The 26,897-nt window shown below is 43.7% G+C and overlaps 2 protein-coding genes across 4 annotated transcripts; one reads left to right on the plus strand and one right to left on the minus strand.

Annotated features, from left to right (window-relative positions):
* Positions 1-797: 797 nt before the first annotated feature.
* On the minus strand, positions 798-13,754 carry LOC106583419 (prolyl 3-hydroxylase 3). The gene is made up of 16 exons (XM_014167563.2): positions 13,404-13,754; positions 12,732-12,916; positions 12,124-12,282; positions 11,402-11,594; positions 10,787-10,918; positions 10,422-10,564; positions 9,698-9,787; positions 9,475-9,527; positions 9,283-9,362; positions 8,955-9,082; positions 7,156-7,251; positions 6,825-6,975; positions 6,268-6,385; positions 2,691-2,766; positions 2,221-2,361; positions 798-1,424 (listed from the first exon to the last, which is right to left on the minus strand). The coding sequence occupies exons 1-16, from the start codon at positions 13,714-13,716 to the stop codon at positions 1,245-1,247; spliced, it is 2,238 nt and encodes a 745-aa protein (XP_014023038.2). The 5' UTR covers positions 13,717-13,754; the 3' UTR covers positions 798-1,244.
* Positions 13,755-14,500: 746 nt separating this feature from the next.
* On the plus strand, positions 14,501-26,879 carry LOC106583425 (ubiquitin carboxyl-terminal hydrolase 5). 3 transcript variants are annotated; one of them, XM_014167586.2, is made up of 20 exons: positions 14,501-15,045; positions 15,682-15,810; positions 16,166-16,229; positions 16,551-16,678; positions 17,222-17,367; positions 17,728-17,912; positions 18,166-18,260; positions 18,642-18,835; positions 19,024-19,095; positions 19,714-19,804; positions 19,994-20,119; positions 20,219-20,372; positions 20,536-20,710; positions 21,024-21,112; positions 21,387-21,572; positions 21,949-22,092; positions 24,808-24,950; positions 25,253-25,403; positions 25,746-25,830; positions 26,053-26,879. In XM_014167586.2, exons 1-20 carry the CDS (start codon positions 14,938-14,940, stop codon positions 26,144-26,146), a joined length of 2,559 nt encoding a protein of 852 aa, XP_014023061.1. In that variant the 5' UTR covers positions 14,501-14,937; the 3' UTR covers positions 26,147-26,879. The 3 variants fall into 3 exon arrangements, with proteins under 3 accessions (XP_014023061.1, XP_014023052.1, XP_014023068.1); XM_014167577.2 differs by having other exon boundaries at positions 14,502-15,045; positions 16,163-16,229; XM_014167593.2 differs by having other exon boundaries at positions 14,503-15,045; positions 16,163-16,229; positions 21,387-21,515.
* The last annotated feature ends 18 nt before the right edge of the window (positions 26,880-26,897 follow it).

Below are 26,897 nucleotides of genomic sequence, written 5' to 3' on the forward strand. Positions count from 1 at the left end.
AAGGAGTCATGAGTGCATTCAGGTGAGTGTGCCGCCGCAAATTCTCTTAACAATTACCAAACGTAAACTCATTCTGTTCAGAACAACCCAGGGTATGATGCCATGTCATCTTGTAACTGTACATCAAACAGTGATCATGAACGTTGACATGAGTTTCATTGATTTGGAAATGTGAAGTGCACATTTGGACTCTATGGGTATTTGGCTTGCTTGTATGACTTCAAAGCTGTATTTATTATAATCCTCAACGTCGCATCTTTCAAAATACATCGAGTCATCTTAAATGTACAGCATTTCGCTCACTCAGACAACAAAACATTTGCAAATGTGGCCTAATTAGCGGGAGGGCAACTTCTTGTCGAGCGCTGGTGCTCAAGTTCAAAACGGCAGTCAATCAAAACCCATATAGCGCTGACGCGCAGAGCCAGAGCTCTAACGTCATGGATAGCATGTTACACTACAGCCACTACGTTCTGAATCTGCCCTTTTTCAACCCGCAAATGGGTATGAGTGTAAAGGGTTAAACAGTTGATAATGCAGGAGGTTTGGAGTTGACCTTTTAACCTTCTACAGGGTTGTGTATGAGAGCTTATGTGGATAGTGATGTTTAATGTCATGTTTTTAATGTACATGTGTGTAATGTATGGCATTGACCCAATAAAGGGGATTCCAACATTCTGTCTCTCCCACTTATACCTCTTTCAGACAGAGGGGAGATGCCACTTCAGAAGCACCTCCACTATGGCTTTTTTTCTATATCTGCAACAAGGGCTTTTTCATTCTCACTCCCTCTCCACCATTTTGAATAACTTTTATTCAATTCCTTTTACTTTTCTCCAGCAGGTATGTAACAGTTATTACATAGCAAACACTAAGGCATACACTGTAACACAAATGGACTGATTGTCAATGGAGGGGGTGGAAAGACACACACAATCACACAACACAGTCTCAAAGAGAAAGACTGAGGGAGCGAAAGAGAGTGAGAAAGATGGACAAAAATACCTTTTTCACAAATGGTCTCGCAGACAGAGAGAGAGCGAGGAAAAGATGAAGAGAAAGTGAAAGAGCGTGGGTAGGGATTGAAAAGCCTGGTGTAAAAATAGAGAAGAGTTTATGGTCTTTTGGGAGAGGGGACTGGTGGCTGGACCGGGACGGTCCACCAAGTAGGACGGGGAGGTTAACAGGACTACCCCGCTGTTCAGCGTGGGTGGTTCAGTCTTTAAATCCATCACAGCAGCTCATCACAGCTCATCCTTTCCCCCTGTCACCCTGCCCCTCCCTCTACTCCTCGACGACTGGCTTCCACTTCTACCACTCCGAGCAGGGGCAGCGGTGCCCTCTCTTCCCTCCTCTTTTACTTCTCCTCCCTTCGTCACACTCTGTCCATCCGCAGCCCACAGGGCCTCAGCCTCCTCCCTCTCCTGCATGAGGCACAGAAGGTACAATAATGTGAGGTAAAGTGAGGTTGAATGGACCTTATTCACACCATGGCCGTGATCAGACAAAATCCAGGCTAGCGGGCAGAAGTGCTATTTTAAAATCGAGGGAAAATTGTGGCTGGAACTTTCCTGAAGTTCAACCTTAAAATTATAGATCATTAATAAACCGACCAACAGTAAAATAAAAAAGTGCCTATTGTCACGTTATTTGACTACCAACCCTAGCTGACGTTGACTTATTCTTCAAAAGCGCTATCTAAACAAAAAGTTAACTAGCATAGGGAAAATGGCTTTAAATTGTCAGCGCTAGATGTGAAAAATGAGAAAGAAACCACCATTACATTTGCATGTATGTTCTGTTTGTTTGTCTGCAGCTGATCTTGTTGCTATGTACAGTACGTTGCTAACAAACAATAACCTTGCAGTCACTTTTGTAACTTCACCGCTTGTGGTAGACGTTCACCTTAACCACTGATCTAGGATCAGCATCGCCTACCTAACCATTAATACAATACTTTTTTAAAAACATTTTTTTAAATGGTTAGGGGCAACACTAACCAATTTCAACTTCACTTCCCTACCAAGATGGCCGCCAGCCCACATTACCATCTAGCGAGCAGTCGGTCCTCCCTTTTTTTTAACTCTATAGCATTACAGCGTTAGCCTGGTCCCAGATCAGTTTGTGCGGTCTTGCCAACTCCTATGGTCATTGTCATGCCAAACATATCTGATCTGGGCCAGGCTTATATAGAGCAACCAATCCAATAACAGTTCTCACCATATCCCTGTGGTGCTTCTCCTTGGTGAACCAGAGGGCCAGTGCACACCTGCGGCCAGCGGTCACCGCGGTCACACCATGGGGGTTGACAGGACCGGCGGAGAACCCCACCAGTCGACCACAGGTGGGTTTCACCCGGGCCTACAGAAAGAAAGAGAGACAGAGCGTCAGAAAGGTTAGCCTCTATAAGGGTCATGATAGAATGGATAGAAGAGGCAATATCGTCAGAACTTACTAAGTACGCACAACACAAACTATTTGTTCTTAATTTAGCGTTACGGCTAATATTAGGTATACAGTTACTGAACGGGTTAAGGTTTGAATTGCATACGTTAGAAAGCTGTGCTTCCATCCTTTCTAGCGTGGCCAGATAGTGATGACCGGGTCACGGTGGGGCATAGGTCAAAGTTCATGTGAAGATCAGCCAGTGTAAAGTGTTCTACCTGAGTTTTAAATGTCAAGTGACTTACTGTGACAGTCTTGGCATCCCTGTCTGTGAAGAAGAGCTCCCCACCGTCAAAGTCATCGTTCAGATAGAGCACAGCGCTGGAATGGAATCAGACATGGTCTTAGTCGGCATTTAACAACAAGTCTAGTCAAAGTTGTCAGTCGACATCTTTATTGCTTCGTCAACAAACCTAGTGGTGCAATATAACACACTGCCAGAGGCACATCACATTATTTCCTCACACCCTCCTGCCTGAAATCAAGAATCTACACTAGGCTGTGGAATGGCACCTGTGTTTGTTTACCTTAGAATGAGGAGACCATCAAACACTGTTAGTATTAAGATGTCACGCCGTACGGGTTTGAGTTTATTCAGGATGGGAAATGTCTGTTCATGTAATTTATATACACTCCCCTCCATATGTATTTGGACAGTGAAGCAGTGTTTTTACATTTCGCTTTAGCCTCCAGCATTTTGGATTGGCGATCAAATGATTCATATGAGGCGACAGTACACAATGTCACCTTTCATTTGAGTGCATTTTCATACATATCTGTTTTACCGTTTAGAAATAAAGGCATTGTATGTATCTAGTCCCCCGATTTGAAGAAGTCAGAAGATTTTGGACATAGAGCGCATTTGGAAGGTATTCAGACCCCTAAACATTTTCCACATTTCATTACGTTACAGCCTTATTCTAAAACTGATTAAATCGTTTTTTTCCCCCTCAATCTACACACAATACCCCATAATAACAAAGCAAAAACAGGTTCAGACATTTTTGCAAATGTATTAAACATAAAACTATCACATTTAGATAAGCATTTCGACCCTTTCCTCAGTATTTTGTTGAAGCACCTTTGGCAGCAATTACAGCCTTGAGTCTTCTTGGGTATGACGCTAAAAGCTTGGCACACCTGTATTTGGGGAGCTTCTCCTATTCTTCTCTGCAGATCCTCTCAAGCTCTGTCAGGTTGGATGGGGAGTGTCGCTGCACAGCTATTTTCAGGTGTCTCCAGAGATGTTCGATCGGGTTCAAGTCTGGGCTCTGGGTGGGAAACTCAAGGACATTCAGAGACTTGCCCCGAAGCCACACCTGCGTTGTCTTAGTTGTGTGTTAAGGGTCGTTGTCCTGTCGGAAGGTGAACTTTCACCCCAGTCTGAGATCCTGAGCGCTCTGGAGCAGGTATTCATCAAGGATATCTCTGTACTTTGCTCCGTTCATCTTTCCCTCAATCCTGAATAGTTTCCCAGTCCCTGCCGCTGAAAAACATCCCCACAGCATGATTCTGCCACCACCATGCTTCACCGTAGGGATGGTGCCAGGTTTCCTCCAGATGTGACACTTGGCATTCAGGCCAAAGAGTTCAATCTTGGTTTCATCAGACCAGACCAGACAAGAGAATCTTGTTTCTTTGCCTTTTGGCAAACTCCAAGAAGGCTGTCATGTGCCTTTTACTGAGGGGTTGCTTCCGTCTGGCCACTCTACCATAAAAGGCCTGATTGGTGGAGTGCTGCAGAGATGGTTGTCCTTCTGGAAGGTTCTCCCATATCCACAGAGGAACTATGGAGCTCTGTCAGAGTGACCATCGGGTTCTTGGTCACCTCCCTGACCAAGGCCCTTCTTCCCCGATTGCTCAATTTGGACGGGTGGCCATCTCTAGGAAGAGTCGTGCTGGTTCCAAATTCTATTTAAGAATGATGGAGGCTACTGTGTTCTTGGGGGACCTTCCATGCTGCAAAAATGTTTTGGTACCCTTCCCCAGATCTGTGCCTCGACACAATCCAACTCCTTCGACCTCATGGCTTGGTTTTTGCTCTGACATGCACTGTCAACTGTGGGACCTTATCTAGACAGGTGTGTACCTTTCCAAATCATGTCCAATCAATTGAATTTACCACAAGTGGACTCCAATCAAGTTGTAGAAACATCTCAAGGATGATCAATGGAAACAGGCTGCACCTGAGCTCAATTTCAAGTCTCTTTGTATCTGAATACTTATGTAAATAAGGTATTTAATTATATATATATATAAAAAATTAAATACCTTATTTACATAAGTATTCAGATACAAAGAGACTTGAAATTGAGCTCAGGTGCAGCCTGTTTCCATTGATCATCCTTGAGATGTTTATATGTGTTATATTGCACCACTAGGTTTGTTGACGAAGCAATAAAGATGTCGACTGACAACTTTGACTAGACTTGTTGTTAAATGCCGACTAAGACCATAAGGAAAAACATCTTTTTTTATCAATTTAAGAATAAGGCTTTAATGTAACAAAATGTGGAAAAAGGGAAGGGGTCTGAATACTTTCCGAATGCACAGTATTTACTTATAGCGTACTCAAGCAGTCAAAATTGTAGTATTTGGTCCCATATTCCTAGCACACAATGACCACGTCAATCTTGTGACTCTACAAACTTGTTGGATGCAATTTGTTTTGGTTGTGTTTCGGATTATATTTCGCCCATTAGGAACTGAATGGTGAATAATGTATTCTGTCATTTTGGAGTCAATTGCATTGTAAATAAATATAGAAGATGTTTCTGAACAGTTCTACATTAATGTGGATGCTACCATGATTATGGACAATCCTGAATGAATCATGAATAATGATGGTCAAAACCCCACAATCATGAATATAGATCATACCCCCACAAAAATGCTAACCTCCCCTATTATTGGTAATGGTGAGAGGTTAGCATGTTTTGTTGTTAGCCTCAATGTCATCTCACTCAATTATTCATGATTCATGAATGATTTTTCTTAACCTTGCCATTATCAGGATTAATGAAAGTTTAGAGAAACATCTTATCTCTTATCTTACTCACTTAGAAGAAAATAAAACTCCAGTCACCATTCACCAATCAGTTACTATTGTGCAAAACATAACACAATCAAAACAAACTGCAAATGCATCCAACAAGTTTGTAAAGTCACATGTTTGATGTAGCCATTGTGTGCAAGAAATATGGGACCAAATACTAAACTTTTGACTACTCTGATACGCTGTAAGGAAATTTCTCCAAATATGTATGACTTCTTCACACTGGGGGGGGGACAAAATACATAAAGTGCTTACATTTGTAAATGATTAAACAGATATGTATGAAAATACCCTCAAATAAAAAGTGACATTCTGTACTCTCGCCTCATATGAAACATTTGATCTCAAATTCAAACTGCTGGGGTATAGAGCCAAATGGACCATTTTAGCTTCACTGTCCAAATACATACATATGGGAGTGTATGTGGTGTTGTGTATGTGGTGTTATATATGGGAGTGTGTGTGGTGTTATATATGGGAGTGTGTGTGGTGTTATATATGGGAGTGTGTGTGGTGTTATATATGGGAGTGTGTGTGGTGTTATATATGGGAGTGTGTGTGGTGTTATATATGGGAGTGTGTGTGGTGTTATATAGCTCACCGTCCAAGTCTTGTGTTTTTATATTGTAATTACATGTCTGTGCATGCACAGTGCAGACATCTGCATGCTTCTGTGTGTGTGCATGTGTTTTTCCAGTCTGCATGTGTGTGTTTGTGTGTCCTGCCAGCTTGTGCGTGTGTGTGCACATGTATGAGTGTGTGTGTACCTCAGGTCTCTGTGTGTAAAGGCAGGTGGTTCTCTCCAGCACTGTCTGGTCTCAGGTTCCAGTAGACAGTTGTCCACATGAACAGGGTGAGACAGGTCCAGTCTCCCCTCCTGGTCCCCTGGACAGGACACACAACACAAGAGGGCCATGTTCATTAGGCACCAAATGGAAGAAAACGGACTGAAATAGGGAGGGACTATCTGGAGTTGTCCAATAAGAAACACTCATTTTAGTTTTCTGTTGCAAAATGTTTTAGACAGTTTTCCATTATGTGCCCTAATGAACATGGCCCAGGTAACACAACGGGTGACATAACACAAAGCAGATATAACACCTGATACAAGTCAGGGGTTAGCTATTGGGTTACACTATAAATGGGAAAAGCGTGATGAGGCCTTAACCCTATTTGAATAGGAAAGCTTTGCACCATTTTGCATTGAGACCCACAAATGTAATACATAATGGAATCAACAGAACAGATGGAAAATAATATGAAACCAAACATTTTTGGAACCATCATTCCAAGAAATAGAGGGCATTGCTTGAGTGGACCATACCTGTGATGGCGCTACGGCACACGAGATGTGTGTAGGAGAAATGGAGTCCTGAGGGGCTCCTGAAGTAGGAGTGCAAGAGGGTTCTCACCCTCTCCCCCATCTCATGCAGCAGCTTAGCGTCTGATTGGTTCACCATGCCGTCCCGAGCCAACTGCAGACCAGAAAAGTGTTTAACTGTTCATTAGCTACGTGGCCATGTGAGACAGAGAGAGACAGAGACAGAGAGCAGAGAGAGAGAGAGAGAGAGAGAGAGAGAGAGAGAGACAGACAGACAGACAGACAGACAGACAGACGGATAGATAGATTTAATCTCCAGATACATCGTTCTCACCTTGACAGCTCTGAGGACAGTCAGGCCCTCAAACTTCTCATGGGGTGTGTGTGGGGACCGTCGCCCCCGGTAACCGTCCCCAGCAGCCGCAGCTGCCTGTCAGAGACAACACAGGAAGTCATCATGGAGGATATGAGCTTATAGCCCTGTTGGAATACTTATGCTATTGCTGAATTCCAAATCCACCCCTGGCTCATATCCCTAAGATCCATAAAGATGAGGGCCTGAATTCATAAAGTGTATATACACTACCGTTCAAAAGTTTAGGCTCACTTAGAAATGTCCTTGTTTTTGAAAGAAAAGCAAATTTTTTGTCCATTAAAATAACATCAATTTGATCAGAAATACAGTGTAGACATTGTTAATGTTGTAAATGACTATTTTAGCTAGAAACGGCTGATTCTTAATGGAATATCTACATAGGCATACAGAGGCCCATTAACAGCAACCATCACTCCTGTGTTCCAATGGCACGTTGTGTTAGCTAATCCAACTTTATCATTTTAAAAGGCGAATTGATCATTAGAAAACACTTTTGCAATTATGTTAGCACAGCTGAAAACTGTTGTTCTAGTTAAAGAAGCAATAAAACTGGCCTTCTGCAGCATCAGCATTTGTGGGTTCGATTACAGGCTCAAAATGGCTAGAAACAAAGACCTTTCTTCTGAAACTCGTCAATCTATTCTTGTTCTGAGAAATGAAGGCTATTCCATGCGAGAAACTGCCAAGAAACTGAAGATCTCGTACAACGCTGTGTACTACTCCCTTCACAGAACAGCGCAAACTGGCTCTAACCAGAAAAGAAAGAGGAGTGGAGGCCCCGGTGCACAACTGAGCAAAAGGACTAGTACATCAGTGTCTAGTTTGAGAAACAGACGCCTCACAAGTCCTCAACTGGCAGCTTCTCAACGTCAACAGTGAGGATGCGACTCCGGGAAGCTGGCCTTCTAGGCAGAGTTCCTCTGTCCAGTATCTGTGTTCTTTTGCCCATCTTAATATTTTATTTTTATTGGCCAGTCTGCGATACGGCTTTTTCTTTGCAACTCTGCCTAGAGGGCCAGCACCCCGGTGTCACGACTTCCACTGAAGGCGGCTCCTCTCCCTGTTCGGGTGGTGCTCGGCGGTCGTCGTCGCCGGTCTACTAGCTGCCACCGATCCTTTTTTTTATTTTTTCGTTTAGTTTTGATTGTGCACCTGTTCCTTGTTTAGGTTGTTTCGTTTGGGTATTTATTTTCTCCCTACCCGCTTTGTTTCGTGCGGGTTTATTTTCGTTTCCCTGTTTGTATGTTGGGTGACGTGATTTTGTTCATTTATTTCATTCAGGTGTTTTCCCTAGATTTTGGTTCTAGAGGTGTTTTTGGACTGTGTATTGGTCCTGTGCCTGTATGTTTTTGGATGGACTTTATTAAACAGGTTTGATTGCATTTACTCCTCTCCTGCGCCTGACTCCTACACCCACCTCTCGTAGAGAGCCGTGACACCCGGAGTCACCTCTTCACTGTTGAAGTTGAGACTGGTGTTTTGCGTGTACTATGTAATGAAGCTGCCAGTTGAGAACTTGTGAGGCGTCTGTGAAAAACTGAGTTTAAATGTATTTGGCTGAGGTGTATGTCAACTTCAGACTTCAACTGTATATACATATACACTGTATAAGGCCATTGATAGGCTCGGTGTGATTTTCACTATATTGCAGTTTCAGCTATTATTTCCCATCCAATGGGAAACACCAAAGGGACAGGGCTCATTAAAAGGGAGTCTGAGGGAGTCTTGTTTTCTGAGCAAATAATATGCAAGCTTACGGTCGCTAGGCGCAGTACTGTATTGCATTCCTTTTGATCTAGAACTCCGTCCAGCACCACGCGATTAGTTCCATTTAAAGAATTGTCGTCCATGCTGATGGTGACACCAACCTGAGGAACGGGACCCCCTGCGGAGGGAACAGAACGGAGGTGTGAGTGAGACACAGGAAGAGGGTCCACACACACACACACACACATTTAAATCAAATAGATATTTATCAGATTAGTGTTTCCCAATCCCGAGACCCGAGCCAATTATGTTTTTTGTCATTACCAATCCATCAATGTGTGCTTGTAACGTGCCAAACACTAATGTTTTTATCCTTACCTGCGTAGAACCCACTATCGTCCATCTCTACTTCTTTCTCTCCCGCCTTCAATTTCTCATTCAGCACTTCCTTTTCTGCTCTGGAAATCAAAAGGGAAATGGCTTTCAACCGCCCAATAGCACTTCAAAGCCCTTTCTCTCCACACTCCCGTCCTCTTTTGCAGTAACTTTCTCCTTCACTTTTCCTCTTACCTCCATATGTCTCTGAGCAACTCGGGAACAACCTCCTCTGGAGTCCAGAGATCCTATATGGGAGAACAAAAACACAAAAAGGAACAAACTGCTGTATTGTTCAGTTTCAAAGTAAATGTGAGTGACCAAATCAGAGCCATATATAGCCTAGATATACAGTAGCTACTTTACAGCTCTGAGCCAAACCAGGACCAGCGATAATCAATAAACAACTTTATCATACCGGGTCGGTGAAATTGAAGTTGAGGTTTTCCATTCCGAAGTAGAGTAGCTTTTTCTCCTGCAGTGAGCGGCTCACATACCTGGCTATCTCCTGAGAATATAAAGACAGAGACTTAGACGCACCTTAGAGGCTGCTGCCCTATGTACATAGACATGGAATCACTGGTCAATTTAATAATGGAACACTGGTCACTTTAATAAAAATAAATATATATTTTATATATACACACACACATATATATATATATATATATATATACACACACACACATATATATATATATATGTCCCTACACCCACAATAACACAATGTTTACATACTGTTTTACTCATTTCATATGTATATACTGTATTCTAGTAAATGCCACTCCAACATTGCTCGTCCTAATATTTATATATTTCTTAATTCCATTCTTTTACTTTTAGATTTGTGTGTATTGTTGTGAATTGATAAATACTACTGCACTGTTGGAGCTAGGAACTAAAGGATGTCCCTACACCCGCAATAACATCTGCTAAATATGTGTATGCGACAAATACATAGATATGCACATTTTCATTTAATTAAAAGAGTGATGCCTACGGAGAACCAATATACTGGTCTTCACAGTAGAGTAAGATACAATAATGTATCTATCAAATTTGAGGAGTGTTGTTTATAAAATGAAACCTCCCTAGTGGGCCAGGCTAGGGGTTGTTGATTTTAGGCTGAGCACCATTAGTACCTGGGAGGGCTTTGTCCCATGTGCCTCAGTGTCACCCCCCAGTGTCTCTGTGTAGAGCTCCAGGTTACTGAGGGAGTCTTTGTCTGAGGGGTAGAACAGGAGGAGAGACCGCAGAGAACGCACCGCTCCTCCTAGATCGCCCGCTGCGGGAAATAGGTGAGAGAGAGGGAGATGGGCGTTGGTTGTTCACTAGATATGTCAACTCCTGTATGAAACACCAGAGCCTTTTTTGAAATAATACATTTATTTCAGGTGCCATAGTCAGGCCAGTATCATCAGCTGCAGTAGAAGCAGAGTTAGCATCATAATCGTCGTTAGCGTCATCATGTGGTCATTACTGTAACTTGACCGTTCCCCTGTCTAACCTTTGAACTGTGCGATGTGTAGATGCTCCAGCTGTGTGGGTAGGAAGTCCTCCTGGGCTGAAATCCTTCCGGGTCGCGTCGCCACCTGAGTCACACAGGCCTGCTGGCAGGACAGGAGGGAGAGGGAGAGTGCTGGAGGACAGGAGATAAAAATCACACGATAAGGAAAAGTTAGAAAAGTAGAGAATAGCATAGAATAAAATAGTAGGACAACTATCCTATACATGTAAAACGAATTAAAATGTTTGCTTTGTTTTGGACCAAACAAAATATGCGCTGCGTGACATTATACTGTTTACAGTCAGCTGTCTTGGTAACACTCCCCCTGTAATAAGGCCTTTATAATGCTATATAACACTATCACCTTACAGACATTTTCAGCCTACTAGCAATGAATGAGCTATAGCCCTGCATAGACAACCAGCTTCATGAACACAAACATGTTTTTCCTATTACCTGTGTGGTCCAGTGGTTAGTGCCACATGTACAACCCAGCTTCCAATGTCAGCATGGGTTCAAATCCGCCCCATGCCCTTCTGACTCACAATCTCAATAAGGATATATAAAACCCTTAAAAATATACATTTTTAAACAAACAAACGTGTTTTTCCTCACCTGCAGCCTTCTCAAACACCCCGTCCATTCCGTCCTCTCCTCTGTTCTCAGGGAGCCGCTGTGAGGCGACCTCACACTGCGCCCGGCACTCATCAGTCTGTCTCAGTGTCTCGTTCACACACTCCCTCCATTTCTCCACGGCGTGCGCCCAATCAGAGGAGGCCTCAGAGGTGACGGCAGAGTCGTACAGGGCCTGTGGTTAATAGAGGGATGGAGGTTAGCAGGAAAGGTTGGCTATAATTGGTAAACATCAAGAACGGAGTGCGATGGAGAGGAGTCGTCGATGGCCTATACTCCCAATGGGCATAGTAAGTACGGAAAGCATGAAGACTTGCTGGAGACAAGCAAAACAAAGCAGTGAAATTAACTGCATTTTTATTTTTTACTGTTAGGCTTTAGCGATATCAAAAGTCCAGTGAAGTCCACATGATGTATTCTCATTTATAGTACACTCCTTTAGTAACACGTTATCAGGAATGCTGTGGGTGCATGCAGAGGTTACTTTGTGAGCCCAAAGGGCTTTTACGATTGGTTAGGTACTTAAAGTGAAACACAGAGAGGAATTTGAACCCTCACGCCACATGTGAGAATCAAATAATATTTCTTACAACAAGATTCATGAATACCTATTTATGCATACAATCTACCATTAATTTGACAATTTCTCAGACACACACACACACACACACAACCCTCCTCCTCTCCCACTCTTTTTTTATTACCCAGTGTTTCTCTGTCTCCATCTCTCTATCCTGGAATGCGTCCTCTGTTACTCCCTCCATCCGTCTATACTTCTCAATGTTGTTCCTCATCTCCAGGTGGCTGGGGTTGGCCACGAAGAACGTGTGGGCTGCTGACGCCGCCTTTTGTACTTTCCCAAGCTGACGAAGAAGAGAATGGAGGAGGGGAAAAGTTGATAGAGAATGAGGTAAAAGATGAACAGAGGGAGGAAGAGCAGTAGGCAGGAGAGGATGGGGAAAGAGAGCGAGATGGAGGTAGAAGACGTAGAGGAGGAGGAGGAGGAGAAAGAGGGGAGGAGGAAAAAAAATAACAGGAGGATGAGGTAGACGAAGAAAAGTTAAAAGTCCAGATGAGCTAGAGTGCACGAAGACCACAGCTGTCGTCGTAGGATATTGTTGCTACGGTATGTAGTAAAGTGAGCTGGCACATTACATCATATATACCTTATACCAGAGTAACTAACGACCAGTGGGATAACCTATGTAATTGCTTTAACATGCAATTAGCACTTCAGATCTATAATTCAACTGTTAGCCATGCCTATGCACAGGAACATAATGAAACAGCAGGTGAGTATGGTAACAGTTACCTTCCAGTAGACCACCTGCAGGAAGTTATAGGGGTTCCGGGTGCTAAACTCGTACTCGATGTCGGCAGACACGGGAAGCTGTCCTGCGGGAGTGACAGCCCGTCCCAAACAGAACCGCACACACTCAGCCCGCCGCTGGACCCAGTCCACTGCCCATAGGTCCCACAGATTCCCTTTCTCAGTGTCTGAGGACACAACACACACACACACACACACACACACACACACACACACACACACACACACACAGCAGAGATGCTACATTACTGGTATGTACCATACCAGGACTGTCTTGCACTCATGACCATAGATAGGATCATCACTGACTCCTGGGAGATATCTAGGCCCTAATGCAAGCTGTGAATGTAAGTGGCAAACAGAAACTTGCGATTTAATATATTTCATGCATGCACACAACACACACAGGTGGAGACAGAGAGACATACTCTCTATCACACATACCCTATGAACCGAACACATACAACATAGTAAACACACACATACCCTATGAACCGAACACATACAACACAGTAAACACACACATACCCTATGAACCGAACACATACAACACAGTAAACACACACATACCCTATGAACCGAACACATACTACACAGTAAACACACACATACCCTATGAACCGAACACATACAACACAGTAAACACACACATACCCAGTTTTGAGAGCCTGTCATATCCCGCTGGCACACATTCTTCATGGCACTGCCGTCGGGTCCGAAATAGAGCCTCCCGGGTAGACATCGACTTTTCGAGCAGCTCCGCAGCTTTCTCCCACTCCTCGCTAAAGTATGCACGGACCCCGGTATAATACAAAACATCGTAAGAGGTTATGAGTCCGGACGCAGATCCTGCAGAAGCCCCGATGCCTGCAACAGGAGAGGTCAAATAGAAGAATGAGAAAAGAGAGTGAATAAGAGAGATGTGCAGCGCCACGTAGACAGAGCTGTGATTTGCGCAAAGCGCCATAGTTATTTTTGAGAAGGAGGGGGAGGGGGGCAAGAAAGACGTGCATGGTAGTGATGAGGGGAGGAGGAGAAGTAGTAGGATGGGTGGAGAAAAGGAAAGAGGCAGTACACTTGAAAGTAGATTTATTGACACAGTAAATAAGTGTTTGGAAGCACTAAAATAATGCTAAAATAATATTATTGTCTAGCTTAGTGTACTTGCCTGCAGTCTGTACACACTCATTCATAACACTGTATAGACTACACAAAAACATTGTTTCCATTCTTTATGGTGGCCTATTTTTTTCATAGCAGAATTTCTTAAGTCAAACTATTTAGGCTATATAGCCTACTTTACCAACGTCCCACTCACCAAACATAAATCATGGCAGGTCTGAACATGCAACATGTAAAATATTTACCCTGTTTGACTACAAAGTCATTTGTTCATCAGCATTAAATGTGGCAGCTGATATGGCCTTCCCTGTAGCTCAGTTGGTAGAGCATGGTGTTTGCAACGCCAGGGTTGTGGGTTCGTTTCCCACAGAAAAAAAAAAGTATGAAATGTATGCATTCACTTCTGTAAGTCGCTCTGGATAAAAGCGTTTGCTAAATGACTAAAAATGTAAATGTAAATATGACACATCCAATCCTGTTTCTTTTTCTCCATGGTCTATTAATTACAATGAATAGACAATTTCATTGACATTATTTGGGGTTTGTGTGAAGTTCTCTTTCCACCCACGCGGTGGCAGTAGTTGATTTAGTAGTTGATTCATTTTCGCCTTCTCTTCGTCGAAGTGGCGAGTTCTTAAACATGACCGTAATTACTGAAAACGCTATGTGTGATATAAGCAGATGGTGTGTATTTTGCCTGTGCGTTTTATTGTATGTCTTTGTTAGAAGTTAAATAACGTTTTAATATACATTTGATTCATTGGCGATCTGAATTCATACTTAATTAATGTTTCTCTTTCAAACACAACATGGCATAATTGTGCGGTAGTTTGTACTCTATATATTACGATTATCACGCTACCCTGAGCGTGCTGTGCGCGTTCGGCCTTGCGTCCACACAAACAGGGAGGTAATCAAGCCATTCATTGGGAGGAAGACGGACAAACGGAGAGAGGGGGTGAGCAATACAAACAGACAGTAGTAGTCAAAGCTGGGGAATCAAAAGCTGGGGTCCAAACTCAGAGGAACAAGTGTCCGACTGGAAGGCAGAATTAGTTAGTTTGAGATGGCGGAGGTAAGCGAGGTTTTGATGTCGGTTTTGTCTACAATTCGGGTTCCGAGGCCCGGGGACCGTGTCCACAAAGACGAATGCGCCTTGTCATTTTCTTCTCCGGTGAGTAACCGTCTTCTCATCTAACGTTATTAGCTTCGTATTAAATATGTATTTTAGATATGCTTTTTCTTTGGGGATGTTTTTTAAATATTTATTTGTGTTTTACCAGTTATACAGCTAGCTAGGTTGGTAGTCAGCTAGTCACAACAATAGCTACCTAACGCGTTAACTAGTTAGCTACTGTAGCTACATTGAGAAACGTTGTTAGCCAGCTAGCTAACATTTAGCATTCAGCTAACGTTAGCTAGCTACTGTAACCAGTGGTTGTCAAATCATTTCCGACTATCATCATGACTAGTTGTAAATGAACTCACAGTAACGATACGTAGTTAGCCAACGTTATCTTTCAAGTTTTAACGCTAGCTAGCCAGTTGGCTAACTATAGCTGTCACTTGACGTGTCATTCCAGCTGTTTAGCTAACTAACGTTAACTTGCTAGTTAGCATGCTAGATAATCACACTGTCAGTTGTCATGATGATCTTCAATGTTACGAGTTGGTCGCGTGGGAAACTTCAACTACTGTACGGTTACATCCAATAGGTTGTTGGGTAAACTAGCAGCTGTCCGGTTACCAAGACAGCCAATGTAATGACTAACCTTAATGTTCTCGCATAATTTTTTTTTTTTTTTTTTAGGAGAGTGAAGGAGGCCTGTATGTGTGCATGAACAGTTTCCTTGGGTTCGGCAGCCAGTATGTGGATAGACACCACACCAGGAGCGGACAGCGGGCTTACCTGCACATCTCCCGGACCCGCAAAGCTCCGGTGAATTACACACTGTTCCTTCAAACCTTTTACTGAAGTCTGGCTGAGTCTAGCCAGCAATAGAGGCACTTGAGGCTGAATAGTGGCCAAACAACAACACATTGTGTGTCAAAATCAAAATTATTGCTCTCTAGACAGTACAAAAGTAATACACCTTTACACAGTATGACAGGGAACTGGCAGCATCTAATGACAATGTGCCACCAGGCCAGTTCAGCTGGTTTTAATGGCAGCTACTTCTGTTTGGTTTGCTCAACGTCTCTATAAGAAATGATACACTATGAATGAACCACCTTTCTTGTGGATGGAGACGTTCCACAATTCACTAAATTTGAACTGTCATTTTCCCCAGAAGGAAGATGATGAGAACTCTGGATCCGGTGACCCACCCAAGAAGAAGCCCACCCGATTAGCCATAGGTAACAGCAGAGTTAACAGTAGCACATTTTCAGACAGGCCTCTGTGGGTGCAAAGAACCCCGAAGCAGCCTTCAATTACCAGTCTGTTTCTACTAGCATTCCACTCCTTGTATTCCATGTCATGACAAGCATGTTTTTAAGCATATGACACAGAGTGGAATGATAGCTAAACATACGGCTACCCAGGCTATCCTTCAGGGACGCTGACACCAACATTTTCCATTCTATCCGGTTGTAGCCCAAACTTTCAGAAAATACTCTGCCATGATAGATCAATGAAACTGATATAATGTCTATTTACACTCCTCCTCTCTGTCTCAGGGATCGAGGGAGGGTTCAATGTGGAGCAGGAGCAGTACGAGGAGGAAGTAAAGGTCGTCCTCTTCCCTGATAGACAGGAAGTTACATCCGATGACCTCGCCACCATGCCAGATGTTGTGAGAGAGCGGGTGAGACACTTTGTGTGTGAACACCTCAAGTGTTGCCTCAACTTTGCTAATTATCTCTTAACAGTTGTGTGTTTGTCTGTGTTTAGAAAGAGGCCCTATCATTGCCATGGCCGTGTAGTTTTGAATCCCTTCATTCATAGTTAGTGTATGCATTGGAAACTAATACGATTCTGCTTTTAAAAAAAAAAAATGTTAGAGGGAATGGTCGGGGAGATGGAAATTAATTATAATTTTGACACTGCAAATTGACCACAGATAAGCCCAAAAAGAGATTGTATTTGAAAATAATTGAGACACGATCACTTATTTTTTTTGTGGGGAATACTTGGGAACAGATTTCCTAAAGTGAAGTCATTTTATCTGAATTTAGTATTTTTTTTGGACCAACCAACTAACTTTGGGGGGGGGCAAAAAACCCACTAGCGGGATGGTTTTGGCCCACGGGCAGCCTATTGACGACCACTGCTCTAGGTATTACACTTCATATAGATTGACCATGCATTCTTGTTGTAACCACTTATAACCTTCTCTATATCCATTTAGGTATCTCTAGCCATGGCAGGGCTGATGTCTGCAGACTCAGTGTCTCACGCCCTGCAGGTGCAGCAGTGGGACGGCGAGTTGCGGGCGGAGTCCCGGCACGCCGTCGAACTCAAGCAGCTCAACAACGGCACCAAGATCCCTCCCAGGTGAGAGGCTGGTTAGGCTCGGTTGTTGTTCTGAGCTGGCATTGGCTAGAATATCACGAGCATTCCAGCGTTAAGGAACTTGACAATTTTACTCCTTTTGCTTCATAAATGTCCATTAATTTCATCATCGACTTGGATCATATACAAGGTCTGATGGCGTAATTAATATATTAAATAATTTGTCAATATGTAGCCTAAATAAATATATTTTAGTAAATGTTAATTCTGTTCATTCTCTGTCAATCAATCTCTCATTCTCCCTCTCTTCCTTTCCATCATTCAATGATTCTCCCTTTCTCTCTGCCTCTCCCCACCCACCCCTCTCCAACTTTCTCCCTGCGCTCCATCCCTGTCTTCCAGTGGTTGGCGGTGTGAGGTGTGTGACCTGCAGGAGAACCTGTGGATGAACCTGTCGGACGGAAGGGTGTTCTGCGGTCGCAGGTATTTCGATGGCTCCGGGGGGAACAACCATGCCCTCCTGCACTTCCAGCAGACGGGACACCCTCTGGCTGTCAAACTGGGTACCATCACCCCCGACGGAGCAGGTGATGGCAACACAATACAAATACTTGGACACTTGAAACAACACAATTCTGTTTTGTTTACCAAGTGCTTCTTACTAGTCCCAACATTCCAGCAGTCACAGAATCCATATTGACACGCTTACCCTTGAATTATTTAAAGGGGACGATTTAAGAAAACACTGGCAAGGAAAAGGACTCGAAGACAGTTGTAACTTTGTTAGAGGCTGTATTCTTTGAGCTTTTAATGTCTGACTTGCTTCTGTGGCCTTTCCAGATGTGTACTCCTATGATGAGGATGACATGGTACTGGATCCAAAGCTCCCCGAACACCTGTCCCACTTTGGCATCGACATGATGACCATGGAAAAGGTAGGACTGCCGAAATCAATACAGATACAGGTTCTCTCCTGCTGCAGTGTTGTGGTTTAAGGACTTGTCTTCTTTAGTAACAGATATTTTCCTTCATGAATAAGGACTATACTTTTCCGTACTTGCCTTACCTGTGTTTTTGGTGGCAAAATAATGTTCAAAGCTGCTGGCCCCATTTTCAATAGCTCATATTTATTGTGTTATAACAACAAAATTAGAGATGGGACTCTGAGATCAGTCCTCCATCAGGTTCATCTGTCATTGTCTTTCCCCCTGCCATTCCTTCCCTGTTTCTCCTCTCTCTCCTCGACACCGGTCTACCCTCCCTCCCTCCCTCCCTCCCTCCCTCCCTCCCTCCCTCCCTCCCTCCCTCCCATGCAGACGGAGCACACGATGACAGAGCTGGAGATAGCGGTGAACCAGCGTGTGGGGGAGTGGGAGGTGATCCAGGAGTCAGGGGCCACCCTTCGTCCTCTATCGGGCCCCGGCCTCACCGGCATGAAGAACCTGGGCAACAGCTGCTACCTCAACTCGGTCATGCAAGTCCTCTTCACCGTGCCTGACTTCCAGAGCAAGTCAGTAACCGTCCATCACTTCTACCTCTTAGTCTGCGTCCCAGATGGAACCCTATTCCCTTTCTTGTGTGCTACTTTTGACCAGGGCCCATTGGCCCTGAGATAAAGAGCAATTTAGACAGATTGTAAAAAGAATGCTGGAAAATACTCACGAAACCCCTCTGTCGTGTGTGTGTACCCCGCCTCAGGTACGTCTCCAACATTGACAAGATCTTCAATGAAGCTCCAAGCGACCCCACCCAGGACTTCAAAACCCAAGTGTGAGTTTCCACCAAATGCTTTTTTTCTTTTTCAGTGTAGCATGCACACACTCACACAAGCTTAACATGGTTATCCATTTCGCGTCAAACATAAATACGGTTTATTAAACCTGCCCTTTCCCAACAACCTTGAGACTACACACACCTGTGTCTGCATGTAGCACAGAGTCAGGGTTATAACGCGTGTATTCAAAGCTAGTCACACTGGCATACAACTGTTATGGCACACACACGCATAGTCATTGGCACTGTGAGATGCATGTGTTATGTTTGGATGGACAGTAGGTCATTGTCTGAAGGCCAGCCTTTCTCCACCAGATGTCACTAACTGTTCACTTATCTGAGAAGAAAACGATCCATTTCTATGGCCAAGACTAGCATTAGATAAGCTACGGGGATGGTAATTGTTAGCACTTATTTTTAAGTATTTGGAGAAAAAATGCAGGCCCAACCGCCTTCAACACTTTCCTCTAATTTATAAGACTTTAGAGTTTAAGAAATAGGATTTCTCCCGATGGATCAGTAATTCCTGTTTTTATTATCCTCTATTTGTACATCATTTTAAATTGACTTTATTCCAATGTTGTTTTGGCGTTCAACATCTCTTCCTTATTTCAGAGCAAAGCTGGGCTATGGTCTGTTGTCGGGCGAGTATTCCAAACCAGCCCCTGACCCAGGAGAGGGTTCTGAACCCAGCTCTGAACCCAGAGTAAGTGAATGGAAAGCACTAGAAGATTGTGCAGAAGTTGTCTTAAGTCAGAATGCTAGCAACCGTAGCACTGGCACCTCAAACACCTGTTTCCAAACATGATGTTTTTCCAGTTGTGTTTACATTAAGTGATTGTGTTTTCGTATTCCATGTGTATTGTCTAAATAAATATTTTTTTTTTGTTTCCAGGGTGACCAGGTTGGCATAGCGGCACGCATGTTCAAAGCACTTGTTGGGCGGGGCCACCCGGAGTTCTCCACCAATCGGCAACAAGACGCCCAGGAGTTCTTATTACACTTCATTAATATGGTGGAGGTAAAGTCATCCCATCATTCCATCTTCTGTCATCAGTTCCCCCCCCCCCTCCTGTTGTACCCCATTTTCTTAGTTTTGTTTTATTAACCTCTACCTCAGAGAAACTGTCGTTCGGGGGTGAACCCGTCTGAAGCCTTCCGGTTCCTGGTAGAGGAGAGGATCGTGTGTCAGCAGTCACAGAAAGCAAAGTACACGCAGAGGGTGGACTACATCCTCCAGCTACCTGTGCCCATGGACCAGGCCACCAACACAGGTGAGGGGCTCATGGGAAATGTAGTTTGTTATTGTGTCAATTACCTTGTTTTTTTATTGAAGCCTCATTAAATAAGTCAACCAACACATTTTTTAAGTCAAATATATTCGTCACAAAATAACATTTAAATTGAATACATCAATTATCCCTCTCTCTCCATCAGAGGAGCTGCAGGAGGCTGAGCGTCGGCGGGAGGAGGCAGACTCGTCGGGAGCCCCTCCCCCCGCGCCGGTGCGTGCCTGTATCCCGTTCACAGCGTGCATGGCGGCGCTCAGCGAACCGGAGACGCTCACAGACTTCTGGAGCTCCGCCGCGCAGGCCAAGACCACCGCCACCAAGTATGACAACGCACATGATTCACTGTCTATCAATCAGTTTCCCAGTCAATGAAATGTATTTCCCAACTCCAGTCCACGAGTACCCACAACAGCCCACACTTTTGTAATAGTTCAGGACAGGCACGCCTGATTCAACTTGTCATCAAGCCCTCAATGAGTTGAATCAGGTGAGTTTGTCTGGGGGTCCAACAAAAATGTGTGCTGTACTGGTGGACTGGAGTTGGAAAACCCTGAATTAAATCATCCCATCAATGCATTTTCCTATGGAAAATGTAGTTTGTAATTAGTCTCTCTCTCTTCATCCCTCTTTCAGGACCACTCGCTTTGCCTCTTTCCCTGACCACATGGTTATCCAGGTTAAGAAGTTCACTTTTGGACAGGACTGGGTCCCTAAGAAACTAGGTGAGTAGTCTGCTCTGCACACAGTGTAAACAAGGTCTACATGATCTTCTGTATTGAATAGAATTGTATTTTTATTTACATACACATGCAACATCTACACCTGAGGGTTATCACAGACGATATCAGTTCAATTCAAGTAGGAAATTCCACTGTAGTTGCTTGACAAGTCCAAGGAACCACCGATTTTAAATTACTTTTCCTTTAATATGAGAACTGAAATGTGGGATGTGGTACAGTCCCTGTCATCTAAATAGATGTTTGTTTGTCCCTGCAGACGTGAGCATCGACGTTCCCGACACGCTGGACCTGACTGCGCTCCGTGGGACCGGCCAGCAGCCGGGGGAGGAGCTTCTGCCAGAGGTGGCCCCACCCCCTCTCATGACCCCTGACGTGGAGGTCAAAGGTATCCTGGGTTCCCACGGCAACGAGGAGGACGACTCGCTCTACTCCCCACTACTGTGTCAGTCTGTCTGAGCTTTCCTTCCTTCATCCCTTCGTCCTGTCATCCCGTCGTCATATTTTCCTTTCTTTTCTTTCCCTCTTATGTTTTCTCCATGTTTTTGTGTTTACGTCTTTTTGAAATTTGGTTTTGTATTTTCAGTGAGGTGACGTGAGTTATCATTTCAATTTTATGGTGGGAAAGAGACTTGGCTTTGCTCTTATTGTCCAGAATGAGTTTAATATGGTTTGCCAACGTGGTTTTATTTCGTTGGCCTTCTCCAAAAGTCCAGTTTCTCAGCAGTTGTTAGACCATTCGTGACATCCTTATTGTTGCTGCTGTCTGTGGCCTGCATCCATATAATTAGACCCTCTCCCCTCCTCGCTCGCTCTCTCAGCCCCAGTCCTGGACGACTCTACCTTGTCCCAGTTGTGTGAGATGGGATTCCCACTGGAGGCCTGCAGGAAGGCTGTGTACTATACTGGGAATACTGGAATCGACGCAGCCATGAACTGGGTCATGGGCCACATGGACGACCCAGGTAGGTCACGGGGGATTAGTTTTGCCACATGTACCATAAGACACGTGTGTCTGTCATGGATGTAGGGCTGTAAGTGGGTGGTGTTTGTTGAGAAATGTACACTACCTGTCAAAAGTTTTAGAACACCTACTCATTCAAGGCTTTTTCTTTATTTGACTATTTTCTACATTGTAAAATAATTGTGAAGACATCAAAACTATGAAATAACACATGGAATCATGTAGTAACCAAAAACGTGTTAAACAAATCAAAATATATTAGATTCTTCAAATAGCCACCCTTTGCCTTGACAGCTTTGCACACTCTTGGCATTCTCTCAACCAGCTTCCCCTGGAATGCTTTTCCAACAGTCTTGAAGGAGTTCCCACATATGCTGAGCACATGTTGGCTAATTTTCCTTCAATCTGTGGTCCAACTCATCTGAAACCATCTCAATTTGGTTGAGGTCGGGTGATTGTCTATGCCAGGTCATCTGATGCAGCACTCCATCACTCTCCTTCTTGGTCAAATAGCCCTCACACAGCCTGGAGGTGTGTTGGGTCATTGTCCTGTGGAAAAACAAATGATAGTCCCACTAAGTGCAAACCAGATGGAATGGTATATCGCTGCAGAATGCTGTGGTAGCCATGCTGGTTAAGTGTGCCTTGAATTCTAAATAAATCACAGACAGTGTCACCAGCAAAGCACCATCACACCTCCATGCTTTATGGTGGGAAATACACATGCGGAGATCATCAGTTCACCCACACTGTGTGTAATGGTTTTGACTTGAGGTTGTTTGTTTGTAGGGGTGCCAGGTAGGTTGTGCCTACCAGAGAAAATATTGATTTCTCCTTTTGGTTTGGGAGGGAATGAGTCCCGTCTGGTCCGTCAAGTCTACACCAATACAAAGGACTCATGTAAAAGTCAGGATGGATATGCACTCTTCATAAACCCTTAAAACATTGGAAATGACTTCAAACAACTATTCTTTTGCGTGGGTTGTGTTACCAACATAAATGATCACACGCATAATAAAACAAACAATGAGCTCTGGTTCCTCAAGAAAAGTCCCGTACCTCGGGTCTACAAGAGTCCAGCCCGGTAAAGGAGTTCAGGGAACTCAAGTGACCTTAGTCATGCAATGTTTGTCCATTCATAAAATTGTAGCATAAACCCAGTCTCAATCATACAATCAAAATATCAACTCTTTTACCACACAACCATAAAGAGTATCAAATCTCAATAAGTCTTCAACTGACCACATAAATCGTCACGGTATACATCACACCAAAACAAATGAAATACCGTATACAAAAAGGTTGTAGTCAGTCGGTCAGTCAGACAATCCAATCCGCCAACAGATCTCCAACTGAGATGTGTAGTCCAAAGGAAGAAATGAGTGGATCTGATCCTGGTTAAAGTTGAGACAAGGCTACAAAGCACACTTTTTTAAATGCAACAAAACAAACGGAGTAAAGAAGCTTTGGATCTGACGGTTAATCACATTCGCACCACCATCACAACTCCACTTGCGCAGCTGAGGCTGGCTATTTAATTGGGAATTATAGGGGAAGCGCCCTATTGGAAGGAGAAGCACAGAGACGATTCAGACAAATTCAGGGCCGTCTCACAAAGACATAGTGGTTTGAACCAAAAATCTCATTTGGACTTCAGACCAAAAAACAAATTTCCACGGGTCTAATGTCCATTGCTCATGTTTCTTGGCCCAAGGAAGTCTCTGATTCTTATTGGTGTCCTTTAGTAGTGGTTTCTTTGCAGCAATTTGACCATGAAGGCCTGATTTCACAGGCAGGGAATTTAGAATAGAGACCGGAAGGGGAACAGAGAACACCAACCTCAATATGGAGAGAGGGGAGGCAGGGGGAGAGAAATAGAGCAAGTGGATGGGTGGAAGGGACAGGCTGGAGGGGGAGAAGCTAAGACTGGAGGCATATCAGACAGCTATTGTACTGGGGTGAAGAGACTGATAACCGGAGAGTGGAGAGGAGTGATAGAGGGAGAGAAGGGAGCCTCCCCTCCCACAGATTCACAGTCTCCTTTGAACAGTTGATGTTGAGATGTGTCTGTTACATGAACTCTGAAGCATTTATTTGGGCTGCAATTTCTGTGGCTGGTTACTCTAATGAACTTATCCTCTGCAGCAGAGGTAACTCTGGGACTTTCTTCCCTGTGGCGGTCCTCATGAGAGCCAGATTCATCATAGCGCTTGAGGGTTTTTGCAACTGCACTTGAAGAAACTTTCTTGAAATGTTCCGTATTGACTGACCTTCATGTCTTAAAGTAATGGACTGTTGTTTCTCTTTGCCTATTTGAGCTGTTCTTGCCATAATATGGACTTGATCTTTTACCAAGTAGGGCTGTCTTGCTATTTTGAAGAATCTCAAATATATTTTGATTTAACACTTTCTTTTTGGGGTTACTACATGATTCCATATGTGTTATTTCATAGTTTTGATGTCTTCTATTATTTTTACAATGTAGAAAATAATAAAAATAAAGAAACCCTTGAATAAGTACGTGTTATGAAACTGGACTTGTAGTGTAAGTTAAATGGTATGGACTGCCATGTGTTTGAACATGAAGTTGAACCAGTTAGTAATTTCCAGCAACGTTGTTACTCATGTTTTACAATAGTCATTTCACGACAGCATGTAACTGATTTCATTATGTACGTTATATTCACGTTTCCTCCCCCTCTGTGATTGGCTGCAGATTTCTCCGCTCCCTTGGTGTTGCCGGGCACCAGCTCCGCTCCCGGGACCACGCCCACAGAGAGCTTTTCAGAGGAGCACCTAGCAACCATCGTCTCCATGGGCTTCAGCCGAGACCAGGCCACGCGAGCACTGAGGGCCACGGTGAGACGGTGTTTCCCTTACCATTACTCTGAATTGAATCAACTCCTCTTCACGTCTAGCACTGCTGTAGTGACAGAACTCCTTGATGTTGCTTCAAATAAATAATACAACTGCAGTGAGATTTCGCACATGCTCAGTAGCTGTATTCACCTCGTGGAATTTACTGGTATGATTAGACCTTTGGCACAATATACTCTATTCTAGCACACAGTTGAAGTTCACACATACGTTCTTCATTTGTGCTGCTGATCAGGTCTCCAACCTTTAACCAAGTGGTCTCTCCTATCCCTCTCCTCTTCCAGAGTAACGTCCTAGAGCGCGCCGTGGACTGGATCTTCTCCCATCTGGATGATCTAGAGTCCATGGAGGTTTCAGAGGGGGGCCGCTCGGCCGCCGAGAGCGAGGGGTCCAGGGAGCCCCCTCCTGGGCCTAAAGTCCGAGACGGACCGGGCAGTAAGTCAACAGCGAGAGGAAGCGGGTGAAGGGAGTGGCTCCAGTTTGAGTTGGACGTTTGAACATATTTTAATATTCTCTTCAAAGCATCTGTATGTACGCACTCCCGGAAAACAAAGAATATACTTCATTTTTTTCCACAACATTTATTGGTTAATGATTTACTCTTTGTGGAAAGCATATTACATGTATTTTGACAATGCGCAGACTCCAACTTGTTCTGTCCATGTCTTTCAATTTGTATTCAAATTGATGTCAAATTGCAGTATAGATTCAGTCACTGATGTCTCTGCTATGTACGTCTTCCTTTTTCTCCTCTATCCTCCTCTCCCTCTCTTCCAGAGTATGAGCTGTTTGCCTTCATCAGTCACATGGGCACGAGCACTATGTGCGGCCACTACGTCTGCCACATCAAGAAGGACCAACAGTAAGCGCCATTCGCTCTTCATTTCTTATAGAAGAAACCACTCCTTTTATACACACACTTGATACATGAATGTCGTTCTACTTTATTCCCACTGCTGTGGTGCAGTGTTGCTATTGAGATTCTGCGGTTATAACAATCTAGACAAAGCTTTAAAGTGCTGTTTCTCGTTTTCTCATGTCTGTCTGTGTTTTTCTCTTCCTCTTTTCTCTCTCTCTCTCTCAGGTGGATTATCTTTAACGATCAGAAAGTGTGTGCCTCAGAGAAGCCGCCCAAGGACCTGGGTTACCTCTACTTCTACCGGAGAGTCACTGAGTGAACGGAGGGGGGGGCAGAGTTTCACTTAGGGAGGGGAAGAGGGTCGCCAACATGCACATATGCACACTGTCACACACTGAGCTACTAAGAATGCTCTGACACAAGCTTCTGAACTGACAAATGTAGGGTTTAAATAAATACACTTTTCCCACAGCTATGTACGCAGACACAGGCAGGTGGAATGGCAGGCAGGTGTTTTAAAGTAGAAGTTATTTTTTATTTTTTGTATATATTTTTTTTTGTTCCTCCTCTCTCACTTTTTACAATAAACACAGTAGTGTTGGTGGAAGGCTGCTGGTGTATTCACCCCTTCTAAGTCTATACTCATCTTGCAACTGACACCAATCAACTCATGACAGATACTGGTATCATTATACAGTGTCTATGGCAACAATGTTCCTGCTCCCCCCTCTTCCCTGAACAACATGCCACTTATTGACTAGCATCTGTTGTATTGTTATTGCTTCTTAAGCCAAGCACTGCCTCCCTTCTCTCCCCCTTGTGTTCCAACATGGCATTTTCATAAGTTTGGCATCCACAGTAATAGAGAGAAAAAAGTTAATAAAATACAAAAAAATAAAATGTGTATTTTAAAAAACGAAATAAAAACTAAACCAAACAGGTTGTTCTTTTAAGTGTGGTGAGGGTGATATCTGGCTGATTTTTGTTTATTTTGCTCAAATGAATTCCTTTGTTACTTCTGCTCTGACAAATAAAGATGTCTTTCTGCCGCCCCTGCTTGTTGTGTTTGT

Source organism: Salmo salar, chromosome ssa02, assembly GCF_905237065.1.
Source record: "Salmo salar chromosome ssa02, Ssal_v3.1, whole genome shotgun sequence".
NCBI classification, from domain to species: domain Eukaryota; kingdom Metazoa; phylum Chordata; class Actinopteri; order Salmoniformes; family Salmonidae; genus Salmo; species Salmo salar.

Bases quoted from the DNA above. Each gene is read 5' to 3' on its own strand.
- LOC106583419 (XM_014167563.2), bottom strand. From the start codon at position 13,716: ATGGCGCTTTGCGCAAATCACAGCTCTGTCTACGTGGCGCTGCACATC. The intron at 11,595-12,123 runs GTAATAAAAAAA...TATTAACCACAG, and splicing joins TGGAGACAGAGAAACACTGG to GCCCTGTACGACTCTGCCGT. The intron at 10,565-10,786 runs GTTAGACAGGGG...TATTTCCCGCAG, and splicing joins ACACATCGCACAGTTCAAAG to CGGGCGATCTAGGAGGAGCG.
- LOC106583425 (XM_014167577.2), top strand. From the start codon at position 14,938: ATGGCGGAGGTAAGCGAGGTTTTGATGTCGGTTTTGTCTACAATTCGG. The intron at 20,373-20,535 runs GTGAGGGGCTCA...TCTCTCCATCAG, and splicing joins GGACCAGGCCACCAACACAG to AGGAGCTGCAGGAGGCTGAG. The intron at 20,711-21,023 runs GTATGACAACGC...TCCCTCTTTCAG, and splicing joins GCCAAGACCACCGCCACCAA to GACCACTCGCTTTGCCTCTT.